General features: G+C 38.0%; 1 protein-coding gene across 1 annotated transcript in view; it reads right to left on the bottom strand.

The window, feature by feature from the left end:
* si:ch211-186j3.6 (neural-cadherin) overlaps nt 1-26167 on the bottom strand; it is a 384238-nt gene that overhangs the window by 260499 nt on the left and 97572 nt on the right. The window contains 3 exon segments of the mRNA XM_042487073.1: nt 5686-5890; nt 11664-11889; nt 13629-13826. Coding sequence (XP_042343007.1) covers nt 5686-5890; nt 11664-11889; nt 13629-13826 — 629 coding nt within the window.

Genomic DNA, 26167 nt, shown 5'->3' with positions numbered 1-26167 from the left:
CGGCCTGCGGGGTGTTGTTGAAGATTTCCTGCTTGTGAGCCTTTTCAAAATAAAAGCCCTCGCAGATGAGAGAAGTTCTCTGTCTTCATTCCTGTTTAAAGTCACTGCTCGCCACACAAACTAAACCATGGGCAAATAAAAGCCTCAAAGTTAGGGTATTTACTGATGTATTTTATGACGTAGAACAAAACGTGACAGTGTCTTAAGCTTATGTTAACCACAGACCTAAATTCAAGGTTTTTACCAAAAACCCATTCAAAAAAATCATGGACTTTGAGACCAGAGAACCCCATGGGCTGACATGCAAAATCACTTCTGGGTTTTAGGACTCATTGTTGGGGCACTCTGTGCCAGAGATTGCAATTTTATATTGGTTGTCATTCTTAAGAGGGCGTGTCTTATGTAATATGTGCCAGCCTTAGGACAGACACAGGGTGTTGTGGGTTTAGTTTAGGTCTGTATCTGAATGTTAATCTAAATGAACTGAAACCAACATGATCTCAGTGCATGTTTGCTGGAATGAGAAGAGGACAGGATTAGACCTGAGCAGGGCTGGGAAACCATGTAGTTGAGTAAAAAGTATTTTACCAGTACTACCTGTACTGTGACAACTCCAAACCTACAGAGTGAACACAGCAAAGAAATAATACATAATGTGTCTTGATACAAAAAACCCAATGGCAGATTTTTTTTTTAATTTTTTTTTTTAGGCCTTGATAAGCTAAAGAAAAGATTCAAAATGTCTCACACTCCAAAATGAGAAAATCCAGTCACACCATCATCTGGATAAATCAGTCTTCTCAATCCATAAGTATTGAAGAAGTGGAATAGAACAGAAAGCTCCAGGGAAATAAGTGTCTACAGGATCATTCTTGTAGTTTAGAACTTAAGTTTTAAGCTATGAGCCTTTGCCATTTAAATATTATTAAAAAAAAACAGCCATATCAAAGGCAAAAGAGACAAAGCTTTATACCCTAATTTTAACTAGTGTCATATTTAAATGTATATGTGCTATTGCATGGAGCAAAGACATTGCACCGATAACTGCCAGCTACGAATCAGGCAAGCTTGACAAGGAGAGCCAAGTCAGAGCTGACAAGCGCTGGTCTTTTCCAAGGTGTGTAGGGGTGATGCCCTCAGAGCTGGTGAGAACATTAGACACAACAAGATGGAGAGGAAGGCCATCTTTGTGGTCAGGCTGGAACTGGACAGTGTGGAGCATGAAAGACCATATCAAAGACATCCTGGACAACACCTCTCATCCTCTCCATATTGAGTTTTCACAGGCTTCATTCAGCCACTGAATCATCCCACCCCGGTGTAAAACAAGAGCGCTGCAGGCACTGATTTGTACCTGCTGCCATCAGACTGTTCAACACCAATGGAAAGCACAGTCTATAACAGCACACAGCACACAAAGCCATTTCTCTACAGTGTCTGGTTTACTCGAGGCACTCTAGACCTTTCCCTTTGCACTGTCTCTCTGCTGGAGTGATTATATACCTTGCCAATCTGTTGATATATTTATTTTGTATATATTGTAATTTAAATAAGTGTGGCCCAAATCAATTTGATTTGCTGGTTGTTTGCTGTGGTACAACAACCGCATACAACATCGATGACATCTAATTCCTTTACATAATTCAGTATCACTGTGTTTGCCTGGGTACAGACCTTTGAATCCACCCACTCCGCAGAGTTGAAATGGAGTTCAACGCGTTGTCTGATATTGCGTCTGATTCAGCCAAACTGAGTGGAAAAAAAGTAAGCCTAACAAATCATTTAACTAGCTTCCAAATGGAATGTGTCATCAACCTTCATATTGCTATTGATAAACTTTCAAAGTCCGTGTAAAGTGAATTCAGAGATTTGTTTCAAAACACATTCTAAGTGTTGGAAACTGATAGTTGAAACCATGTTACAAAGACCCTTTACCATATAGTACTTAATTGTGGAGTTAGATGGTTGACTGTTTTTTCACCATTTTCCTGTTTTAAGATTTTTTGGGCGGGTCTAAAACCATAGCTTAATGATGCACTGGAGCTATAGTCAGCATAACCCCGCCCCTGACAATGTAGCAGTATAAAAACCAGAAGCATCATTAGCATAGTCCCGTGATTGGGCGTGGCCTCTGCCGTGACATAATCACAACACATCACAGCCTGTCCTATCACATACAATATTATATCTGATCTTCTATTCTATGTTATATTCATTTATTTACACTATAAGTCATGAAATGGATTATGGTATGCAGTATTCTTGTACTGGCTGACACCAAAGTCACTCTCGCCTCACATATGCCTTGCCACTTATCTTGGCTTCTCTTCAGTTTCAGAGTTGTTTTTAAAATTTTATTGATCACTTTTTAAAGCTCGTCTGGTTTCTGGCCCCAAACAACATAGCAGACATGTTAACCCCATATGAGCCTGTTCGCAGCCTTAGATCCTCGGCTAGTGCCCTTTTTGCCATTACAAAGTCGAGGCTTGAATTTAAAGGTGCCTTTGGCACCAGGTCTACTTGGTTTTGGAACGACCCACCTGAGGAATTAAAGGTCACAGAGACCTCTCAAAACCCATTTTATTGACTTACTTTTATGTGATGTCATCTTTTTATCTTTTTTTTTGTAGCAATTTTATCATTGCAATTGTTGTTATTTCCTTACTTCTTCATTCTTTTTGCTGTATGTATCGGCAGATATGTTCTCATGATCATTCCTATCTCTATTTCTTATTTTAATCTGTCTTCTTTCTGATATGTTGTTAATCTTGTGGAATTTTACCTCAATTTAGTTCTTTAGTTCAATATAACTGTTTGGCTTTTATTGTGGTGTTCGGCTTCTAATGACATATTGCCTCTGTGTTTCCTCTCTTTTGCTTTGCTTATTATCAAAGCACTTTGTAATCACTTTTTTTTAAAGGTGCTTTATGAATAGGTTATTATTATTATCATCATTATTGTTATTAGTAGTAGTAGTAGTAGTAGTAGTCGTTGTAGTTGTAGTATCATTATTTTATTTTTATTACTATATTACAGACTCATACTATGTCTCATATCCCATTATCCCATACAATATCATAAAGTACAACATTATCCTATGTTATGTTAATGTACTACATTGACTCTTGCATTATATACTATAATATATGTATTATATTGATACAGATGAACACCATTACAATATCACATTATATATTAGTCTGGTGTGTACTCTTCAAATAGACTTGTTGACTCTGCTGCTATTAATCCCACAACAGTCATTTTAATCAGCACAATTTGCTTGACCAGGTCATTTTTTCTCTTAATGCGCTTAGAGTTTCTATTTTATCCGCTTAATATTTTAGTTTATGTACCTCTAATTATTTATTCATTCTACTTTCTATACCAATCTGCATTTAGTTCTATCCTCATGCTGCTGCAAAAGCTAGATTTCCCCAGTTGTGACCAATAAAGATGTATCTTGCCCTACCTACTTTTTTATCCTATCTTGTCAGTTCTAACCATCAGCACATCTAATGAACAGCATTTTCACCTGGCTTTTACTTACTCACATACACAAAACTTGTTGTTTAATGTTGGAAATGTTCACGATGAAAGTGCTTTCAGGAAAAGACTATATAATGTATTTGCAATATGAATGCAAAATGTAACTTATTCCAAGGAATATTCTAAATGGTACTATGTCTGCTGTAACATATGAGCTAAAACGTGGGCTACCGTACAATCAGTCTACATGAACTACATTTTTAGCATGGAGCACTTGGGCTAATGTTAGGTACACCTGGATGGTTTGCCTGTTTGTGTTAAAATGTAACATGTCAGTTAGCCAAGAAAACATCTTAAACACAACAGCATAAATAAAGATCTTAGCATTAAGATTTTTCTTTAAAAAATAATTTAAAAAAAAAATTAAAACAGTAGGGAAGTAAATAGTATGAATATTTAAACAGCGGAGTGTTTATCTTGCCTCGTCACTGCCATGCCCTATAAACCACTTAACATTTGTTGTAGCCATTCTGCCCTCCATTATCCTCTTAATTGTTCCAATGTGATTTAATGATTGGTACCATAATTCTGTTCAGGAGGCAGAAAAGAGCACATATGGGGGCATTAAGGCTAATATAAGGCACAGAGCATTTGTAAAAGGTTTACCCTGTCAACAAGATTAGCCTGCACAACACCACTTTTCCACTGCTGAAACAGAGTACTCAGTATTAACCAGTAAAATATGGGAGCCAGAATTCAAATATTACAAAATGTTAATCTTATAGAACCATATAAATATTTTTGAGATGGTATCACTAATTTACCCCACAAATCAACTTCATTCAAGGATCATCTTAAAATAAAACAAAATAAAATGAAGTATCGGTGCATTACACACACACACACACACACACACACACACACACACACACACACACACACAGCACAGTTTCTATCTGGTGGTGCACTGCACAGACAGAGAGGCGGCTGTGGGGGCAGGGGTTGCAGTGTTGAGTAGGTGCTGGCTTTTCAGCGCTGATGGGACTGTACATGAGGATGTTCAAAAAGCTTACCCAGGCTCCAGAGGGCAAGCAGAGGGCTGAGGAGGCAGGCCACAGGGCAGCGTGGGCTGAGCAGGGCACACACCAACTCCCTACCAATTCATTTCTTTTGTTCCATTTTTCTTCTTTCCGTCTCTTCTCACCACTGAATCTAGTCATCCTCCTCTCATTCTACAGCTTTCTTCTTTCTCTGTCTATCTCCGTACAGGCTGTTGGTGCTCTGTGGTGTGCAGGGGCCCAGAGCAGAGCAGTTGAGGACAGATCGGTTCAGCAGGACATGTTTAAGCCCGAGGCCAAAGTAATGATGGAAACCAGACCAGATGCATCGATGCCTGCAGCGGTCAGCCGCTGTTCTCTCACTTCCTGACAACATAAGGAAATCACTGGGAATGCCAGCGCAGTCGTTCCAGATAGACAAGTCTATTTGAGTTTGACTGAAGACAATACTCAGTCTAATACTCGACATGAACAGTTGTCTCATAGGTTGAGGGTTTTAACCGTCTTTTACAATCAGTTTAGGTTAAAGGCATTCTACAACAACCCATGTGGCACTGATGAGTTCAAAATGCCTCCTATTAAACAAAAAAGAGACCAATCAGGACGCCTTAGAACCAAACAATCATTTTAACTGCCACATCCACAGCTATTACCATCCATACAGCAACTGTAAATCAATAACATTAAATCTAACAGCTTTTCAGCAGCCTTAATGCATGTCCAGCTCAAGGACGTTTCAGAGCAGTCTGGGATTTTATGACCATGTGTGGTTATTTTATTGTCTGTAAGATATATCATAATCACCACTAGTGACCACGATTCAACAGCCGTCTTCCAGCCAACTATCGCTGCATTGAGTCTACAATTCTGCCCAAGAAGTATGTGACAGTAGCTGGGTATACACCAGATCAAAGTCAGCCGTGCTACATGAGAAACAAGTAAAAGGACATCATCCCACTGGTAGAAGACTTATTAATTTGATGACTTGTCAGATAGAGTTTATAGCATGCTGTACAGACTGTGGAAGACTTGACAAGACAACCTTGTGATGTTCTTTGAGTTTTGAAGACTATCAAATCATTGAATTTGACAGTGGAACTGTGACTTGGATTTCACAACTCACATATAAACAGACACAAACCTCCGCTGCACTGCTCATGCTGTCCAGGCCCTCGCTGGCTCGCACTAATAGCAGGTAGCGATGCTGGTCGCTCTCGTAGTCAATAGGGCGGGTCAGGCTGATTTCGCCAGTCTCTGCTGAGATGGAGAAGAGACTGCTGGGATTGATGAGAAGGCTGTAGCTGATTGGTTTCTTCTGGAAGGACACAGCAGGTGTGACCAGGAAACTGGGAAGACATGGAGAAAAGTGTACCATTGACTGTCTGTGCAGTGCAGGGGCAGAAGACAGCAAAGAATATATCAGCATGGTTAGAGTTAGATGTCTTCCAAACATTCTGTGGAGGACAATTTTGTATAGCAGATAGGCCTTTTACACTTTGAGAATGTAACAACCTATAATCTGGAATTATCGATACTCGAAACCGAAGAACCTCTAAGGCTTTTGTCATAGGATCTGCTTTGACTTTCCATTTTGGTGACATTATGGATTTATGGCAATAGAAAGGTGACAGTGGCACAAATATATTTACACACAATGGCCATCATTTATCAATGTAATGTGCGAAACAGCGCAGATCCCAGAGCAGAAATCATCTTACTACGGGGTTCCCATGAGCTTTACGAAATTTTGTTATCTTGCTGATCACAGTGTAGGAATGATCAGACATTGATAAATGTGGCAGTTTAAAACAATTTGAATAGCCTGCCCCAATACATTCCCAGTTTAGAGGCCTCGTCCTGAGAGGTTATGACATGGAGAGGCATAATATGACCAAGAGGAGAACATTCTCTGAACTAGAAATGGAAACTCTGACATCCTAAGGTTTGTTCTGTTTGACAGCCTAAAAAGTCAATCAAAGGAAGGGCGAAAAACTCTGCATGGAAATAAATCACTGCTGTGGTCAAGCCCATAGCCTACAAAATATTAATAATATTCATATAATAATGTTTTATGACAATATTCAAATAAAAATTAATAAATGACCCAAACAAAGGAGTTTGTGGCTTTGCATACCGAGTCTGCTTCTATCTCAGGCAAAACAGGTGGCAGAGGTGACACAGATACACCACCTGTGATGCAGCTTCCATTTATATCCACATTAAAAAATGCCAAGCATTGCATGGAAATAACCACGCACCCAGTTTTCTGTCGTAAGTTTGTTTCGTAAATGAGGGTGAATGACTTTTTGATACGACTATCATTAAATTCATGGTGGGTCTCCTACTGCAGTAGGAAGTTGACAGAATGGAGCAAAGAGTAAACGAGACCAGCACAAGGCCAGCGCTTACCCAACTCTCCAGTGCTGAGTGCCTCCCTCGAGACAGGAAGGCTGCCCCGAGGGATGCATCAGCAGCACCCGCTCTCTCTGCTTCGTACCGTCAAACAGAGAGGTGCAGGTAAAGAATCTGATGAGGGACGAAATGCAGTGTGCAGCTCAACCTTTTTTTTGTCCTCTTGCTTTTATTTAAGTTAATGACAAAAACATTTGCTACAGAAAACATTACAAGATTTTGTGAATAAACACATAAACACATAACCAAACATTACTAGACATAATGTTAACTTGTGCAAACTGTTCACAGCCTATACAGAGAAATAAATGACAGGGCAGCAAAACATTTAAGAGGCATATTGTTGATCACAATATCTCTTGCATCTTAAAACCCATTCTTTGTAGTGTGAAGTATGTTCCTTAGTACCACCTCAGGTGCAGTGGGCAACAATTGCTGCATGTTAAGTTAGGGAATGTTGAGTTGTAAGACTTGAGTATAGAAGAGGGAAATGGACAGGAGCAAAGACCGCTCACATATATGCAGAGTAGTCCGGATGTAAGTAGATTAGAAATAAGGCTCAATTCCAATATGAATGGAAGAATAAGTTGGTTAAATTTAGTCAAGTGGAGGAGATAAGATTTGATTAAAGTAGATTTGTGTACACCAACATGGACTGTAAATGAAAAAAAGAAGTGCAGAGCACATATCTGTATACCAGAGTAAAAGTAACTGAGCAGGTTAGAACTAAATAGAGTGAGGTCTTGGTTTTATAAATGTAGCTGAAAAAAATTATCATAGTATCAGAATACATGTCCAAATGCAGGTACTATACCACTGTATGAAATGGAAAATGTATGCATAATCCAAACTTCAAGTTGGACAACAAGCAAAAATCATGAAATAATGACACGCTATGTCCATATATTGTTACAATGACACAAATAATCACGAATTGATTAGAGTATTGATAAAACCATGTAATGTTAAAATAGAGCTGTTAAAAATATATTAAAATACCTGACAGCTAATGAGGAGTAGAGAGGAGAACAGTAAAGTAAAGACAAGTACATTTCTGTACACAGTGTCCAGAGTGCTTTAAGAGGGGCGGAGGCATACAGGTGTAAAACGCTGAGCTGAGTTGTTGCTTGTTATTTATTAGACATGCTATCTAACCCTCACACAATTTCCCTGATGAAAGCCGTGTAAACAACAGACTGGAGTATCCACTTTATTGGTTTGCCAAATGTGTCAGTCAAATAAAGGAAGCTGGAAGGGGATAATGAGACCTATCCAAGGACACAAGTCCTAACTGTACCACTGTAGTCAGAGTCTGAGGCTGTATGTATGTGCATGTATGAGTGAGGATCCACACTATAATGTGTGAAGGCATGCAGAAATGTGTATATAATGTGACATGCATATTTAAACATACATCACACCGATACACTACATATGAATTGTGTAGATAGCATGCATTCCATTCATCATGGACCACTGCATTACAAAACAACAACGTGTGTAAGCGATGTACAAATCAATACTTAAAGGCAGTGCTTTTACTCGTGCACTGCATATCAACATGAAGATGTGTTAGCACTTCCAGATCATTTTTTTTCTGTAGCAGTTTACTGGCTTTGATACACTCTGCAGATGCAGACTTTGTCTATATTTGTGGTGACTTGAATAAACGTATTGCAAACAGAGATCATTTTTGCAGATGATATTTTTCTTAGAGTTGTAATGGTCAAGGGTGTAAATAAAAACGGAAGCCCTGTGTTGTTGTTTTTTTTAAATATTCTAAAAACTGTGTGCTTTAAGGGGTTAAATCCAAAAAATTACAACTTTACTTCTATTTATGAGGGGTAAAGTTGTTGCAGATTATAGCGTGACATCACCTACTGACTTAAAATTTGTCTTGAATGTAATGTCCACACACCATCTGATTTTGTTGAAAGGGTTGGATATGAAGTAGTCATTTGACTGATAATCATAGCAGGCTTCCTGTATGTGACATTTAGAGCATATCAATGATTCAGTGTCGTTGTCTGCACTTAGCCTTCAACATGGATGTGGCTGAGCAAGCAGTTAGCAGGTAACAGTGCTAACAAGGGCAACAGTGCTGATAAACGGCAACCTCTGTGCCCAACACAAAAGTGCCAAAAACCACAGTTCTTTGAATGGCCATTTGAGACTGGCTTCTGAAGCCAGTCAATCCCTCAGTCAATCCCCATGTTAAAATGACAAACTTTATGGCAGAAATAAACATGTTCACAGCCAGGTGCAAAAACATTTTTGTCTATTTCTTTAGCCCAGGGGTGGGGGATATATTGAAACGTGCTTGTTCAACGTGCAACACACAAAATGACTATATCACGAACAGCAAGTATAAAAAAACGCACAGTTAAGGATGGGCCACTTTGAGCGACAAGCTGTCTGCTAACAGTGTTCTTCTTCTCCCTTCACCCCTCACTTCTCACAGCACCTGCCTTTTGCCCTTTTGCCCTTTTGCCCAAATATGGTCACTTCTGGCTACAAAAAAAAAAAAAAAACAAGATGGCAATGGCCAAAATGCCAAACTTAAAGCTTCCAACAGAGTCTACAAACAAATGGGTGACATCACAGTAGCTTTGTCCACTATTTTTACAGTGTATGTGCTGACAGATTGTGTAATTGACGGGGGAAACCAAAAAGTGGGTGCTTCTGAGAGGCCGCATTTTGCAGCAGTGGATTGGGACAGGTTAATGAGTGGTAACTACTATATGAAAGCGATGCAGAGCAGTGGTGACTAGCTAGGCAGTGTGATACACTGGGAGCCACGTGCACCATCATGCCTGGCCAGACTGTCTACCACAAAAGAGAACAGAGATGTTCTGATTACAACACACACACACACACACAGAGTGTGACTGTGACTCTGCTCAGGACGCCATTACTCCTCTATATCTTTACAGAGCTAATCGTTGTTTATGCTCTGAATGTTGCATTAATCTTCTTTAATAACTTTTAGAAGTAAGTTATAAGAAGGAATGGAAACTTTCCTGTTAATTTTCTTCCTTCTGAGATGTGCTGTTAGCCGCTTGTTGAGGTCATAGATCAACTGGAAAATGGCCAGAAAACTCAGGATAATGTGGAACATAGTTATAATCATCTTTATGACTTTCTGTATCACAAAATACAGAAATTCTCTGCAGTGTTAGGGTTGTTTTGTGGAAGCAGTGTAGAAAAAAATCAAACTTATTGGAATTAATAACTAAATGGGTTATGGTTAAACTTAAGGTCAGCAGAGGAAATGTTTCTTAATTGTTAGGACCAGAGCAAAATACGGAGAAAAAAAAAATGGAAAGAATCCTGTCAATTTAATTTCGATAAAAGGTTTAGGTTATTCAAGAGAGGACCAACTCTCCAGTTGGAGCAATTACAAATTAGCCATCCACAGCAATTTTAGAGTAAAATACATAAGCTGGATCCATACAACAGCAAGCTGATTCCAATGGAGATATTGTTGGAAAATGGTTAATATCATTTGAAAGGACTACATACTGATGAAGTGGGGAAACCGAGTGTAATAATCTATGCATGTCATTGCCTTCTCTATGTATTAGTCAGTTCATAAATGACATCTGAAAATTTAAACATGAGCTTAAAAACTGGATAAGTAATACAGCAAATAACCCAAACTATATGCTGAACAGACGTTAAGTCAGGTGACTCAATGACACAAATCATTTTTGCTCAGACCAAAGCATTGATGCGTGTTATTCCATGCAAAAGAGCTGATTGGCTGGTCTGATCTTTGTTATCATAAATGCTAAAAGGCAGCAGGTGTGGGTAGAAACAAGTCTGCAATCTCTTAAAAAACATTTTTTATGTTAATATTATTGTTAAAAACAACTGAAATATAGACACATGTTGTGAGCAGATTACACGAGCATCTTACGAGTGTTGTATTAAAAACTATTGCAATAAAAGCTAGTCACCTCTTATATAAAGATGAGGGTGCGCACATCCTTGCACTAAGCAACGGCACTGGGACATTACATTTTATGTATTTTTTTAATTAATGTAACCTCGTTAAAAGAAAAACAATGGTAAATGAACTTAAAGGATTTTTATATCATGACAGTGGAGTCAGCAATTAAGTCAAAGTGAATGTCAAACAACCACCAGTCACACCTGATCACAGGTCACAACACTACACCCAAAATAACTGTTACTAAATGAGTTGATACATAAATGAATCATCACATACATCAATCACAGCACTCTATGATAATTCCAGTGTTGGCACCCATTAACAGACAGTGTGGTAGAAATGTGACTCTACCTCAGTTATAAATTATGTTCATTATTTAGGATATATATGTTTTTTGTTCTTTTTTTTAGTTTATCTCTCCACGTATTGACTGCAGCAGCAAAAGCGCTTCAAACACGCAACTTTTACTTTTAAGGACAGCTGTCTGACTCTCAAATTCCTTGTTCAATTTTTATTTTACAAGTTAGGTAATAGAACAAGTTGCAATGGATAAAACTTTTGTTGGACAATTTGGAAAGGTTAAAAAGGAAAAAGCAAAGCAGCATCACAATTACTTTTCTGGTTTAAGAAATAAAAAGCAACTGAACCCAGTGTACATCAATTCTGGAGGTCATGGAGGTTATCTTAAGGAAAGGACCAAGCATTTTTTTTTTGCTTTTTTTTAATCTCTGCATGTGTATGTATAAACTCACGGTTGTCCTTCAGGAGTGTTTTCTGGGATGGCGATGGTGAAGGAGGCATTGGTAAACTGTGGTGGCCGGGCTCCAGCCACCACAGAGACGACGACAGGAGCACTGCGGCTGCCAAGCCGGTCAGCAGCCACCACTGTCAGCAGGTATTCCCTGTCCCGCTGCAGGGGAAGGCCCGTTGTTCGCACCTGGCCGTTCTTCCTGTCAACTTCAAAACGACCATCACCACCTGCAGATCAAAGCAATATGTTTGCTCTCTGGAGTACCAGTTCCATTTCTATTAAAAAAAAAATATATCACCTGTTTCCACATCCATCACTAGTGTAGTTTGTTTAATTACACATTTCCAAGTCCCCAACACTTTTTTTACCAAGATGCCATAACTTAACTTGTAGCATGAGTTTTGATGTATCACACATTAAAATTACTGGATTTGTTGAACAAGATATGGGAAAGCAATAGATCAAAGACAAGATAAAAATAAAATCAATATGCAGATAACAGTAGAACATAAAAAGAATACAAGCTAATACAGGTTCAAAATAGCTTTTTATGTATAATAGATAACCTAGTATGCTGTTGAGGCAAATGATACCTTCAAAAGCAATTTGAAGGAAATACTGAAAACACTGAAAGGTAAGAGGTGAGGTAAGATAGCTGTAGATGCAATTAAATCCTAGATATCAGCAGGATATTGGTAAGTAGAGTGATTTTCATTAAAATTTTCAGGAGATAAACTATAGAGATGCAATGGATTTTGTCATGATGTGAGTTGAAGCTGGGTTGATCTTGACCCTTTTCTTCCAGACTTCTGTCTGTGGTTTCATGTTGAGAATGCTTTCAGCATAAAAGGAGAAAATAGCAGTATCCATAACAAACTGCCTAGGTTACAGCTCAGAGTCATGCAGTGCAAAGGACTTCAAGGCAAGAGGCAGTGTAAATACTGCTGCTGTCAAGAGCTGTCAACAATACTGTAAACGCATGCCGAGTGTGTGACAGTAAGATGCTAAATATGACTGGACAGCCAGTTTTCCAAGTTGTTGAGATATGAGATGCAAAGAGCAGAAAGACTGAAACTGTTGAAATCCACAAACTGCCAGTAAGGGGTATGATAAGACTTCCAAATAAAACTTTTGTAAATGTGATGTAGTTATCATTTTTGACTCTGTGTGATAGAAGGCATCCTACTGAGTCTGATTCACAGTCAATCTTGCCTTCACAAAACAATTAAACCAGCATCAATTCAAATGACTGAAAAGTTTAGTCTAGACACTGACTTCAATGTTTATGTTTTTCTTGTCGTTTCTATTGTCAATTCATTCTCTGTCACCCCACGGGGAAAATTGGAATGACTGTCTCTTTATAAACAGTGGTTTAACAGATTCCAAAATGGGCAGAAGAAATCATTACATGGCAAACAATAAGACAAGCAATTATTTTTCGTTGTGGAGAAATGAATTACATTACACTGGAAAAATAACTACATGTACATGAAATATTTAATGGCTCAGTGGAGGCTCAAGTTTCAATGAGCAACAGAAACAGACTTGATTTAGCATCATGGAAAATATTTATAAAGAGTGTTGATCTTGATACATTTATTCCCAAGGTATTCTACACCCCAATGATGAAACACTCCTCTAAAACCAAGCAAACTGTTGATGTAACCCAGACCTTTTTTGAAATGGGAACACCTATGGTGAAAACCTATGTTCAGAGGTTTTGTATATAAATCTATGTACTAATCTAAGTATTTTTATTAGTAAACACACTTTTTTTAACAAGTGTGTTCTTTCCAAACTTAAAACTCTTTATCATAAAAGCTGAAATCTTAAGACTTCAGATACAAACCTAGTGGTGGTGCCTTCCACAGGGTTAAGTACATTTGTACTTGTCATAGCAGAACGGGTCCTTTCAAATAAAATGTTTAACATTAGGACATGCAGGAGAAAAGAAAAAATAACCTACCATCAGACAGGAAGTACTCCACTTCACCGTTGTTCCCCTCATCCCCATCCTCAGCATGGAGCTTGTAGACCAGCGAGCCCGCAGGGGCATCAGGGGAAACCACGGCAAGGTAGGGAGCAGGAACCATGGTCCATTCTGGAATATTGTCATTTACATCTGTCACAGTCAACTCCACTCTGACCAAGTACCACTCTGGACCTGAAAAGAACAGGAGGGAGAAGAGGACAGTTTAGAGAGGGTTAGTCACGGTGACTGGTAAACCAATTATAAAGGCAGACACCATGTTTGATACAGTTTTTGCACAGTGATTTTAAGTTTATGTAAACTTTTCTTTGTTTGTTTGTTTTGTTTCTGGGAATAAAATGAATGTAAGGAACAAACCATTGCAACACATGAAGTAGTGGTTGAGGAAAGGGCATTTCATGCTTACAGTGAAGCTTGCAATGCTTGCAAAGTTCAGAAAGGCATCCTACTTGACTGGCTAGATCCATATTTTAGCAAGCAAATATTTGTCAGAGCAAGATGTGGGTTTGTATAATAAATTTACAAACACAATGCTGCATTCACAGTTACATTGTACCAAACAATATGTTTATGAATTTGGTAAGGGTACAGCCAATATAGGTTTCCACATTGGTCTGCTAGTCAAATTCAATACAAACAGATGGATGCCATCTTTGCTCTCATTAGTATTTCTTGTTTCTTTATGGACCATTTAGGAGCATTTCAAGCATCCTTGTTACACACAGACATACCAAATAGCTTGGTGTCAAGTTTAGACAAAAAGTGAATAAGGTTGTGCTCGCTTGTTGCATTATATTCTTAATTCAAATGTAAAAGTGAAAGGCGTTTTGTTTGTTTTTTCTTCTTGTGTGTCTTAGAGAGTTGTCTCAGTGAAGAGCACCACTCTGTTCTTCTCTGTCAGCCTGACAACTCTTCCAGCAGAGCAAACCCTGTGACAGTCAGCCAGCAATAGCCTACTCTTTTACTCCAACCGCCTGTGCTGCCCAGGAAAATAGACCATCATTACAGCAGTTGCTATATACTAGCTGGTTAAAGTAGCACTGCTGCCAGCTCAAAAAATAAATATGTGGACAAATCAGTGCCAAAAAGAAGTGGAGGAGAGCAGTTTGTACAAGTCTAAAAACTACTGTTGTGCATGCACAGTATTAAGTATTTCTCAGGTAGGAAACAAAAGCAAATGCTTCCCTGAAGACAAACAAACCTTTAATTTCGTTAATGTGAAGATTTTTTTAAATTTCTTTGTCAAAAAAGTAAACAAAATTTTTAGGTTATGAAGTTTGGGTTGGACAAGACACTTGAAGAAGTTACCATGGACTGGATTAGAAATAATACATTTTACCCCATTTTTTGACATTTCATGGACAATATTAATTAATCAAGAGGACAAGGCCCATATTATTAAGAAAAACTATGGCTGGTTGCAGCCATTTACTAATTAGGGTGCTCTGGATTTACAGCCTACTACACAAAGCAAAGCTCTGGTGCACCATAGGGATAAGCACCATGGACAACTCTTTAATCACGGCATGTGTAGTTTTATATAAGGCTCGGGCGGCATCTCGACATTAGGGTAAACCAGGGTATTGAGAAATCCCTAAGGTATATATATTTTTTAAAAATATAGACACATATATGCAGGCACTTCTCTTTCCACAAAACTCACTGAATGTGGTGCACAGCGCACACCACCAGTCTCTACTGGAACAGAGCTGAGCTTAAAGACACCGCAACACTTCGTGGTGCAGGGAGAAGTTACAAGACTGTAAACAGACTGTGGCCAGCAATGGCAGAGATCAATGGGAATGACAGCATGTTTTTTTTACATCTAACTTGGTAAATTAAGCATTTACGTCCAACAAATTGGACCTAATGATTTTTGGAAGAGTGGATTTACTAACAAGATTATGAGCAAGAGTAACCAATAAGGTTTGGGTGCGCTTTATTTAGTTTATCTCGAGTTTAATGAAGTGTCTTTTATGATAAACTGCGTCAAGTCTTTAATGACCGAGGGAAAGTTGAATTCAAATGTGCACAGTTGTATTTATCTTTTTTATAAGAAAAATAGGTGTGAGAATTACTTTTCCAAACATCTTGTGGGTTTCTATTGTGTATTCATTTGTCTGAAAAGCTAAAAGTGAAAAATTAAATATTACATACCGCCCAAGCCTATTTTATATCACTGTAACTGTATATATCACACTATAGTAATTGCTCTGTCAATTCAGTTAAGAAGTTTAAAATATCTATACTATGCTTCATCACAATGAATTAATTTCTCCTTTCTTATTTAGAACCTCAGTACTAACAAAATTCAAGTGCCTGACATGTGACAACACTTGGGTTAAAATTTAAAAACTCTAAACAGTAAAACTACAATTCTTTCAAAATGGAATCTTTGAGGCTCCAGAGAACAATAATTTCAGGTGTTACAGGTTTCTGTATTTACAATTTGCAAGATCGCATGAGGACTAAACCCTGATATACTACATAGCCTGCCCAGGATTGCTCCCGTGGTAAAAACGGCATTGCCAGATCTCTACCAGTGGATATATTGCTACAGTTGCACAATATATAACATCATATCACCCAACACTCTTGCACCACATATTATCAATGACTAACAATACCTTGTTTCGGGGATAAAGTTAAAAACGGTCCTTTATATAATTCTGGTGGAAAATTCAAGTTTTGTGCAACCAGTGATTAAGCAAAAAAAGGGAAAAATGCACAACAATATGTCATCTGGTATTTTTTTCTCATCTGTTTTTATTCATTTACTCTGGCTTCTCTTTAACTTTCATCTCCCTGTATATTCCTGAATGTGTCATGTGGACAACATACAATCAAAAAAATCTGAGAGGAGGCCATCTCTGCATCTCAACTAGTAATTATAATCAGTGTTGCACTATCTGCACCCGCAGTAAACAGCAATCAAATTGACACTAGCAAAACACACTATGGTCCCACACAGACCACATCAGTACACCCACTCACGCACACACACACAAAGAAGACGCTGCACAGCAGTGTTTGCTGATCGCAGCAGGGGAGCAAAGGAGTACTTTCAGGGCTGGAGCCCGAGGCTGGCTCTTTGTTATGTCAGTTTTGGTAGCTATTACACAAAAAAGGGGTGATTCTTATAACTAACTCTGCTACACTTATTGCATTTAGTGATGGCTGAACAACAGGTCCAGATGATGAATATACTGCATCTTTACGTTTCACATTCTCTGGCTACAAACTCAAGTAGTGAGCGGAGAAAATGCTTTTTTGATTGTACACTGAATGATGAGAGGTGGATAGAAAAACAAACAGAAGCATTTCCAGAGTAACAGGGTGCAATTAAGTAATATACAGCACAGCCAGAAAAAGAAGCTGGGAAAATGCGAGTTGAGTGTCGCATGAATAGGATTAAGAGTGAAACACAGAGGCTGAAAAATGACCCTGCGGTTGTTATAGAAACAGCAGAACAACGAAAAGTGGAAGATGGAAGAATTAAGAAGCAAACGAAAGAAGGAAACAATGAGTAAGCAACTGCATAAATCAATGGCATTAAAGAAGACAGGGAGAGAGGGAACATTGGAAAGAAAAACGTAAGCGGACATCAAAAGAAGACACAAGAGCAAAATTAACCAGCCACATCTTACAAAAAATAAAGCAATACACTTGACTCTGGGGTTCAACCAATGTATTTGTTGATGATCACTCTCTCCCTCTCACTCTCTCTCTGTATCTCCCCCTCTCTCTGTCTCCCTGCCTCCCTCCCTCCCTCCCTCCCTGTGGTCGTAACAGATTCAGAATTAATTGGCAAAAGGACAATGCAGCTTTGGGGAAGAAGGGACGGCATTACCCAGATAATAAATCACTGGGCTAATATACGGAGCACTATGCCAAAATGCATCACACACACACACACACACTCCTTTCTCACTAATAACGATCATCAGTGGATTAGTGGCTAATAAAGGACCATAGGGAGATACAGCTTGGTGCTACTGCTATCCCTCACACTAATGCATCTCACTGGATCTAATGATATGCTGCAATCCCTAGAAAAAGTGGGACCTGCAATTACTAATAATGCTACCGAAGGCTTTCCCGTGCCCACTGACCTCATTTGCTCCAATAGGTTGCAAGTCCACCCATTGCTACATGTTAATTCTCTCACAGCGCTTTCTTGTTATCTCATTCTCAGAGCACATACAGTATGTAATAACCATATGCACAAACACCCCTAATTAATAATGTAGGTTGTTTTTTTCTACTTTATGTTAATTGTGTTATGATTACAACAAGAAATTTAACTATGGTCATGGTTGGATTAAAGCTGTACTTTTTTTTATTGCAAAGCCTTGCAAACATTTTATGCTGTGCCTGCCTTTGGAAGCCAATTAAAAAAAAAACTTGTTGTCGGCAGCATACGTTTCTGCAAACGACTGTTATGTTACATTTGTACATTTTATGTCAAGTTTTGTAAGGTGACACACACGATTTGAAATTGACACCAGCCAAGAACCACAATCTGGTAGATTTTCTGTTTTGCGAGTAAATCTCAGAAAGCTATCTCTAACAGGGTCAGGTAATTATTCTGAATAGCCATGTAATAACAGCAACTATTCTCCAGAATCTCTGCTGCATTTTATTTCATTCAGGGGCACACTGCTCTGCTGCTCCTAAACTGCTCCTGGGCCGTCTGTGTCACACATCTAAATGGTGCAACTAAACCTGACTGTCTCGAGCGCTACGAGTTTCACTGTATGGGACATCAGCTTATTCACACACTATCCCTTGCCACCAGTCTGCTGGAAGCTAGTGTTGTGCCCAAACTCATCAAGGGAATAAAATAAAAACATGGAGGTCCCATAGTTTGAACCAAGATGGAAACTCTTTATTCCCTGTGCAAAAAATTGAAGTTTAACAGTATACACTCCACTCCATTCACATATTGATTATTGAATCATTGAAGTATTATTATTGAATGATTATTGAAATACTCAATTGGTGTTGGTATCATTTTAAAGGTACTGGTATAATAATGTTTTAAATAATACACAGTTCCAATAGTCGGAGAGTCAAAAAGTTAATTTTGGATACTGGTGACATAGTATGTGGGCTGACTTTTACACTGAGAGCTGGAGGAGATGATGGTTGGCGTGTCACCAGATGCCTGCCACGCTGCAGACCACGGTTCACGACCAACAAACAACAAAACACTTTCCTGCAGAATTATACTCAAAAAATAAGGGTAGTTTTTTTAGCAACATGTTACTTCTTGGGGATAATGCCATAAAAAGCAGGATTTTTTTTAACCAAGACAAAGACATTAGGTTTGGTAAGTGTGTTATCATGTGTGACAAAGAAAATGACCCTAGGCTCAGATTAGTGATCTGACTTAATGACTTAAATTATTATTATTTAAATAGCTACAGATTCAATTTCTGTTAACTGGCTTATCAACAAATCATTTGTGCTCTTTTTGCAAGACCTGCAAAAGGACTTTGAGGTGAGAGGAAATGTAGTGATAGAGGTGGATGACTATTATAAAACTGTCTGATCTTATTATCCCCTTCAGTAAAGCAAAAGACACTCAAACTAAAGTGACTTCTTTGGGTCAAGAAATAATGAGGTTTATAGAAAATGGGGTCTTACTTTTAAGATAAATTGGCATACTCAATACTACTGCAATCTCAAAGAGGCTATCATTCATCATGACCTTGGACTCATCCAAGGTATCACTATTAATGATGTGTTTACAACTGAAAGCTAAATGCAGCACAAAAGCAAGAGCTACAGTTAGTCTATTAGTCTTGAAAAACAAGTGTGGATATGGTATTAATACAGTTGGTGCTGGAAATGGCAAGAACTTGTATCTGTTGCCAGTTAATTTCTCCATAAATCAACAAATCAGTTTACCTATAATTGGATTGACTGCTCTATGATCCATCTTATGAAATAGATATATTTTACTGTTTGTAGCCTTTATGGAGCACTGTCTGTTCAAAGAAGGTTAGAACCAGGTCAGCTCCTTGACTATTCTTCTTCTAAATTAAAAACAAAACAGCTCTTCATACATAAGCAGTTAGAGGAATACATATTAAGAGGCACTTTAATAAATCCATTACTTTTACAAGTAGACATTAACAATAATAATAATAATAATAATAATAATAGATAGGACTTATCTAGACACACACAGACACTTTACATGGAATTGAAAATATATACCATCCTTGTTGGGTGATACTGAAGAGGTTACAAAGAGATAGATAGAAAGACATAAAGAGATTTAACTTCTGTTTCTGAAAATTCCCAACATACTTGGGATATTGTTATATAGTGAACCTGCTAGTTGAATGACTATTAGTTTTTTATTTGATGTCAATGCACTTTTATTCATCTTGGCTTGTTGCCATCAAACTTATCATTTCATCCTCACCTTCATATCTGTGAGGTCTATAAAATAACCTCCAACAGTTCAGATTCTAACTCTAATTATCACCACAGGAGGTTATATGCAAGGCTAACTTTGAGTAAGCCTTCAACTCTGTTGCTAACTACAGACAGAAAGGGCCTCATTATTCAACTTTATTATTGCGGGTTTGCTGATCAACTTATATGTGTCCTACACAGACAAAAATCTTAGCTTTTCTGTCAGGAAGTTTTCTCTCACCTCTGGGCAACTTCTTTCACTCAATCTTCAATGACTATGTATTTTTGCTTTCCTGTGACTGATCTTTCTGGAAATCTGAGGTGTGAAATACATTCACTACAGTTCTAAAATTTTTGTCTTCAATGAGTCAAAGGTAACTTTCCAACTGTGTAGCCCATTCTTGCCTGCCATACCTAACATCAAGTGAAAGATTCAAATAGAAGCCTAAAGCCAAAAACTGTTTTGAATCCAACTTCAGGCTATGGTATAACCCTAATGTTAGGCAAGATCTCCCAAACTGACTGCATACCCAAGGTCATTCTGACACAGATCCTTCCAAATATAAATATCCCTAAGCTTTTTGGGGAACCTCAGACTCTAGTGTAGGAGTACTTTCCTGTTGTTGTTGAAAACAACTGTCAACACTATAGCAAGTGGGAGGGATGGATTTACAGGGCTTTAAATGTGATTCTCTCACTCAGTGGACTAAATCACATGCACTCACACATCTCCTCCCATTTCTCAGGCTTTGATCAGTTTCTAATATAGTGAATGCAAGCTGCGACAGACCTTGCAGTCTACAGCTGTTTGATCTGACAGACAGCAAACTGTCTACCCTGCTGTGTCTCGCCCAATCATGTGGACTGTCTCTTTCACAGCAACTGAGCTGTGACACAAAACCATCAGAACAGTGCGAAATCAGTTATTACACCCATTATATCTTAAAACTTCCAGTTCAGGCTCTATTCAGGCTTTCATGAAGGTGGAAAACATGTCATATGGGCTTACTGAGCCTGATAAAGTTGTACATAACGAAGCACAGGCCCAGTTTGTGTTTTTCCAACCAAACTGTAGCACAGTTTTTATTTCTATGGCATCATTGTCCTCTCCCTCAAAACAAAGCTTGAAAATAAGAATAACACTTTTCAAACTTACACTGAGGTTTGTGAGGACTCATCACGATAGATGAACAGCAGCTGCCTTCTCGATATCTCACAATAAATACATAGTTTGCTTTATATAATTGAAGCGAGGCAAGTCAGATTATATTTGTTTTTTTTATTTGGCCTATTCTTAAAAAAATATGCCGTTGACATAATTTCATTAAAATAAACATTTCTCAGTTGTGTGTGCGTGTGTGCCTGTGTGTGCCCATGTGTGTGCATATGTGTGTGTGTGTGTGTGTGTGTGTGTTGGGGTTGGCAGAAGGGTGGCAACTTGGAGTTAGTCATCAGGCTCACCCTCGATGTCCATTTTTATTCACTACAAGGACAGACTGCTGTTTTTATTCATTTATTTTTTAATATGTCTTTTTTCATTGCTTGGGTATTTCTGGAACAATAAATCTGCCTAAATTAGAGTCAAAGTGTAAAAGGGTTACCAAGCACAAACAGAGGTTAAAAAATGGCCCATTTTATTCAAGGGCAGAATTGGTTACCTATAACAAAATATAAAAAGTAACTTTTTTTTTTAATCGCCAACTTTTTGGACAATTTATCATAGGTTAATGCCATTTGTTTAAAATTTGAAGAAGCTTTTTGTTTTTTGTACTCTTTGAGTATCTAAGGTTACATTTCTGAACTAAACAGCTGTCAAAACTTCATTCTTTAGAACCATGTGATGCAGCCATTTCAGTTAAGCTATTTTGTTTTTTTATTTCCTCAGAAAGCCAGAAAGGTGTCATTTTTTACTTAACACCTGCAGCTAATTCTCAAGCAGTACAGTATTGTTTTCCAAAGCTGATCCACAGTATGGGATCCTAGCCAATCTAGGCAGGTTTTGATGGATCAGTATTAGCTACATTATTCCCAATCCATTTCCTTCTCTTTTTGTTTGCTTTATGAGGCTCAGCAGTCCAGCTACAACAGATCAGACTGGATAAAGCATTTGGAGGAGGATTGAGTATAAAACTTTATTTTAATTAGTCCCATATAACTCAAAAGGGGCAAGGGATACTTTGGCAGAGAACTGCATAAACGGACTATAAGTACATTTAACTGCCTTTGAAAACGACTACACAGTTTATACATACTGTTTACTGAAAGCATGGATTATTATTTTTTTGACACTTTAAAAATCTGTCCCCTTTTGTCAGCACTTCTTTTCACAATAAGTAAACCTGTCAGCGGGAAGATAAATGGTATGATGACTGTTTAGATTGTTTAGGATGGTGAGTAAATGTAACTTTGATGGCCCCGTTGCGGTCAGGTAAAATTATTTTACTTGTGTTAGGCTGGTGTAAAAAAATTGTGTCACATTTGACTCAACAGCCACGTCCAAGTGGAACATAATGAGACTGAGGCAGACCACAAATGCAAGAGTAGTGACCTCATTCTGCTTGGTGGAAATAATGCACTTCTAAAACAGTTTATCAAGAGCTAACAAAGCCAAAATAAAAAGAAGCAGAGAGTGAAGCTGCACCACAATCAGTAGGACAACTGATATTGCTTTGTCTATATTTTTTGGTTCACCTACGGCTTCAAATCCAAATGTTGCCATTTTGGCACAGCGTAGTTTTCTTTGAGACTAATTTTATAATGTCTCCTTTCATCGCCCAAAAAAAATATGAACAAACACAGCATGTGGCAAGCGCATCCTTCCTCCTCTTACCTATAGTGCAATTTGATCTCCTTCATATTGCCCACTTTGGCTCACCAGTAAATTGTGCACACCCTGTCAGACACTAGTGGCACCATTAGTCCATTTCTAAACACGTTATTATGTTAATCTGGTTGTCCTATTGCTTATTACTAATGCAGTATATGTTGGATTATGTGCCCTGAAGCCATCAGCACAGGTTGCCACAATGCTTCATAATGACAAATCCAAGTTTAGGCAGTTTGCATAAAATCAAACCAGTTTACACTGGTACAGCAGACCAGACTAACAGATGCAGAAATCAGCCTGACTCTAATTTTAACACAGTGAGGATGGCTTCAGATTGTCTTTTGTTTACATCAAGACATGACTTTGTTAATTACATTTCATAAAGCAATACAAATGTGTATTATCAGTGGATTGGTCAATATGACACTTCTATACTCTAGAGATTCTGCTATCCCATTTAATTCCTCTGCAGCCCGCTGTGGCCAAAGTTTTAAAAAATAATTAGCAGACTGCTTAATGCCAGCATTGGATTAAAACGATTTTTGGATATGAAGTATGTCAATTTTATTTTGGTATTTATGGATTTACAGGGTTAGCCAAAAAACAAATTTCAATCCTGTTATTCCTGGTTATTATCTACCCATAAAATCACACATAAATTTGCAGAAAATGTACTGTTATACAATATATACTGGTATGGCAATATATAATTACATATAGAGGATCTGAATCGTGTCCAATGAAATAGGTTACAAAATTCTATAAAGATAAACTGTTAACTTGCCATATTGGTACAGCGTTAACTGTTAACTCGTAGAGATAAGTTTGGAGATTTTTTTGGTTATAAATGTACTAATCTTCTCAGCATATGCATCGCAACATTTTTACAGTGCAGGATATTACATTTACAATATCCATTGATCAAAGTCTGGCTGCAGACTTTCTGGACTAAATCCCAAATATACACTGACCCTAGAAACACGATGTGGGATCAAAACTAAAATTCCATGTATGCACAAAAGCAAAAATATGCATTCCTATGTGTAAGTAGTTTAAGTTTATTTTAAGTTTATTTAATGTAGAGAAGAAGAATTTAAGAATAAGATAAAACCATAAAAACAATATATCAGTTTATTCACCACTGCTCTATGATGCTGCTAAAATAAAACTCAGAAAAAATGACTGACATAATGTGCAATATTTTTACAAATGTGTCTTATAATATAGAGTCCCAGCAGGTGTAAGATTCTATTATTTCCAGTGGTTTAGTGTTTAAAAAATCACCTTAACAAAAGCCACAATATCAAATATCAAATAATATCAAATAATCAAATACTACAGTACTTGTAGAATCAAAATGAATTTCGAAAAAGCACTCATATCGTTGTAGCACTAATGTGTACCTGCAAATAAGTGTGTATGGTAAAGGGCTGTACCTGACTCAGACTTATGCCAGTTGAATCGGATTTGGCTGTTTAATATGAATATTCGATGATTTGTTTTGTTATAATAATAATAATTATAATAATAATAATAGTTTACAAAAAGATTTAACGGGGCTCCGCAGGAAATTCTGTGTGACAGTGGCATCCTCGTAATATAATAAACAAGCTAAAGGTGCTAACAATGGATCATAAATGTGCAGCAACATCTTTTGCCAACACTGCACATCAACAAAAGCCAGAGATTGAGTCTCATTAACTTGCTGTGAGCTGTAAATTCACCGCTCCTTCATCTTACGGTGTGGTCTCTCGCATTCACTCCATGGCAAACTCTGGTGACCAAATGTCTCCAGAAGTACAATGCACAGAAAAAAAAGACTGCTTGACTTGAAGCAGTCTCAGTCGACTGAGGGTCTCCAACTGATGATTCAAGCCTTCGACTTTCAAGAGGCAGCACTAGTATAGTATCATATCTATGCATCATTGGATTTGACTATAATCTCTGTGAGAAAATCGCTTTGCCTAGGAGTGCAGTATGAAGCCAATTACAAAAAACATGGCACCAATTCACTGAAAAGTACACATCTTCAGCACATTATTACACAGTACATCAAGGAAACCACAGCAAAGTGTCACCACAAACAGGACATAGACACAATCAGACTAGATGGACAAATAAGTATCCAACTGCTTCTATCATTTCAAGAACACAGTTATGAGTCATATGATTCCTTCAGTAAAGTGCAAAGGGACAGCGCCAGCCAGATGGGCTTTTTCAAGTTGATGTTAGTGCTACACAGTATGAGTCAACTTTACAGAGAGCAAAGAAGATAGCAACAGGGCAAGGAACTCAGTCTTTTTTTCTGTTGGAGCTGATGTTCTTGATGAACCCTTTTTGTGTGTGCATGCTTGTATGTAAATACAATTTCAGTCATTACACAGCATGTTTCTACACAAGTAAGTGAGCATGTGTTTGTGAACCAAACACTGGGATGGAGCTTGAGGATGACGGATATGAAAGCACTCAGTTAACAGCTGATGAATCAAACACATGTCCCTCCTTCTCTTCCTCTGCTCTCCTCCAGTGACCCCAATCAGCATCTTTCTAACACTCTGCAACCTCATTTTTTCAATCTCTCTTTCCCCCTCCTGCTCTACATTGCACTGACAGTACTGAAGTTAAAATACAGAACTCCTCATTTTAATGCCCCCCCCCCCCCCCACACCCCCTTCTCTTACTCTCATCTCTGTTTCTCATTTAGCATTAACATGCAGCACAAACTATTCCAGTCTTTCAGCCACTGAAGAAGAGTTTTATTATATCTGACAACACCTGCATTGTGAGTGTGTGCAGTTGTGTGTCCTCGATACACACTCACATATTTGAAAAAGGAAGAAATGGAGTGCGACAAGAAAAGTGACAAGGAAGAAAAAGAAAGAAAGAAATAGAATAGGGAAGAAAAAGAAAGACCAACAGAGAGAGAGACAGAGATAGAGAGAAAGGGAGAAAGGGAGAAAGAGAAAGAGAGAGAGAGAGAGAGAGAGAGAGAGAGAGAGAGAGAGAGAGAGAGAGTACAGCAAAGAAGGCCAGTTTTAAATGTCTAATTAAATGTCCTCTGTGAGGATTACAAAGGCTATTTGGCCCTCACTGGTAACTGTTCCATCCATAATCTGTTTAAATGGAAAGCTGCCGCCGTCTTTGTGACTTTTTCACATTTTTACACGGAAAAGCCAATTAAATCCAAGGGATGAGAGAGAGAGAAAGAAAATCAAGCTTTAGTTCTTACACTAATTGCAAATGATACAAATGGTTAGCC

The sequence above is a fragment of the Plectropomus leopardus genome, chromosome 1 (genome assembly GCF_008729295.1).
Source record: "Plectropomus leopardus isolate mb chromosome 1, YSFRI_Pleo_2.0, whole genome shotgun sequence".
NCBI classification, from domain to species: domain Eukaryota; kingdom Metazoa; phylum Chordata; class Actinopteri; order Perciformes; family Serranidae; genus Plectropomus; species Plectropomus leopardus.
This window is presented reverse-complemented; position numbering and strand designations above follow the sequence as displayed.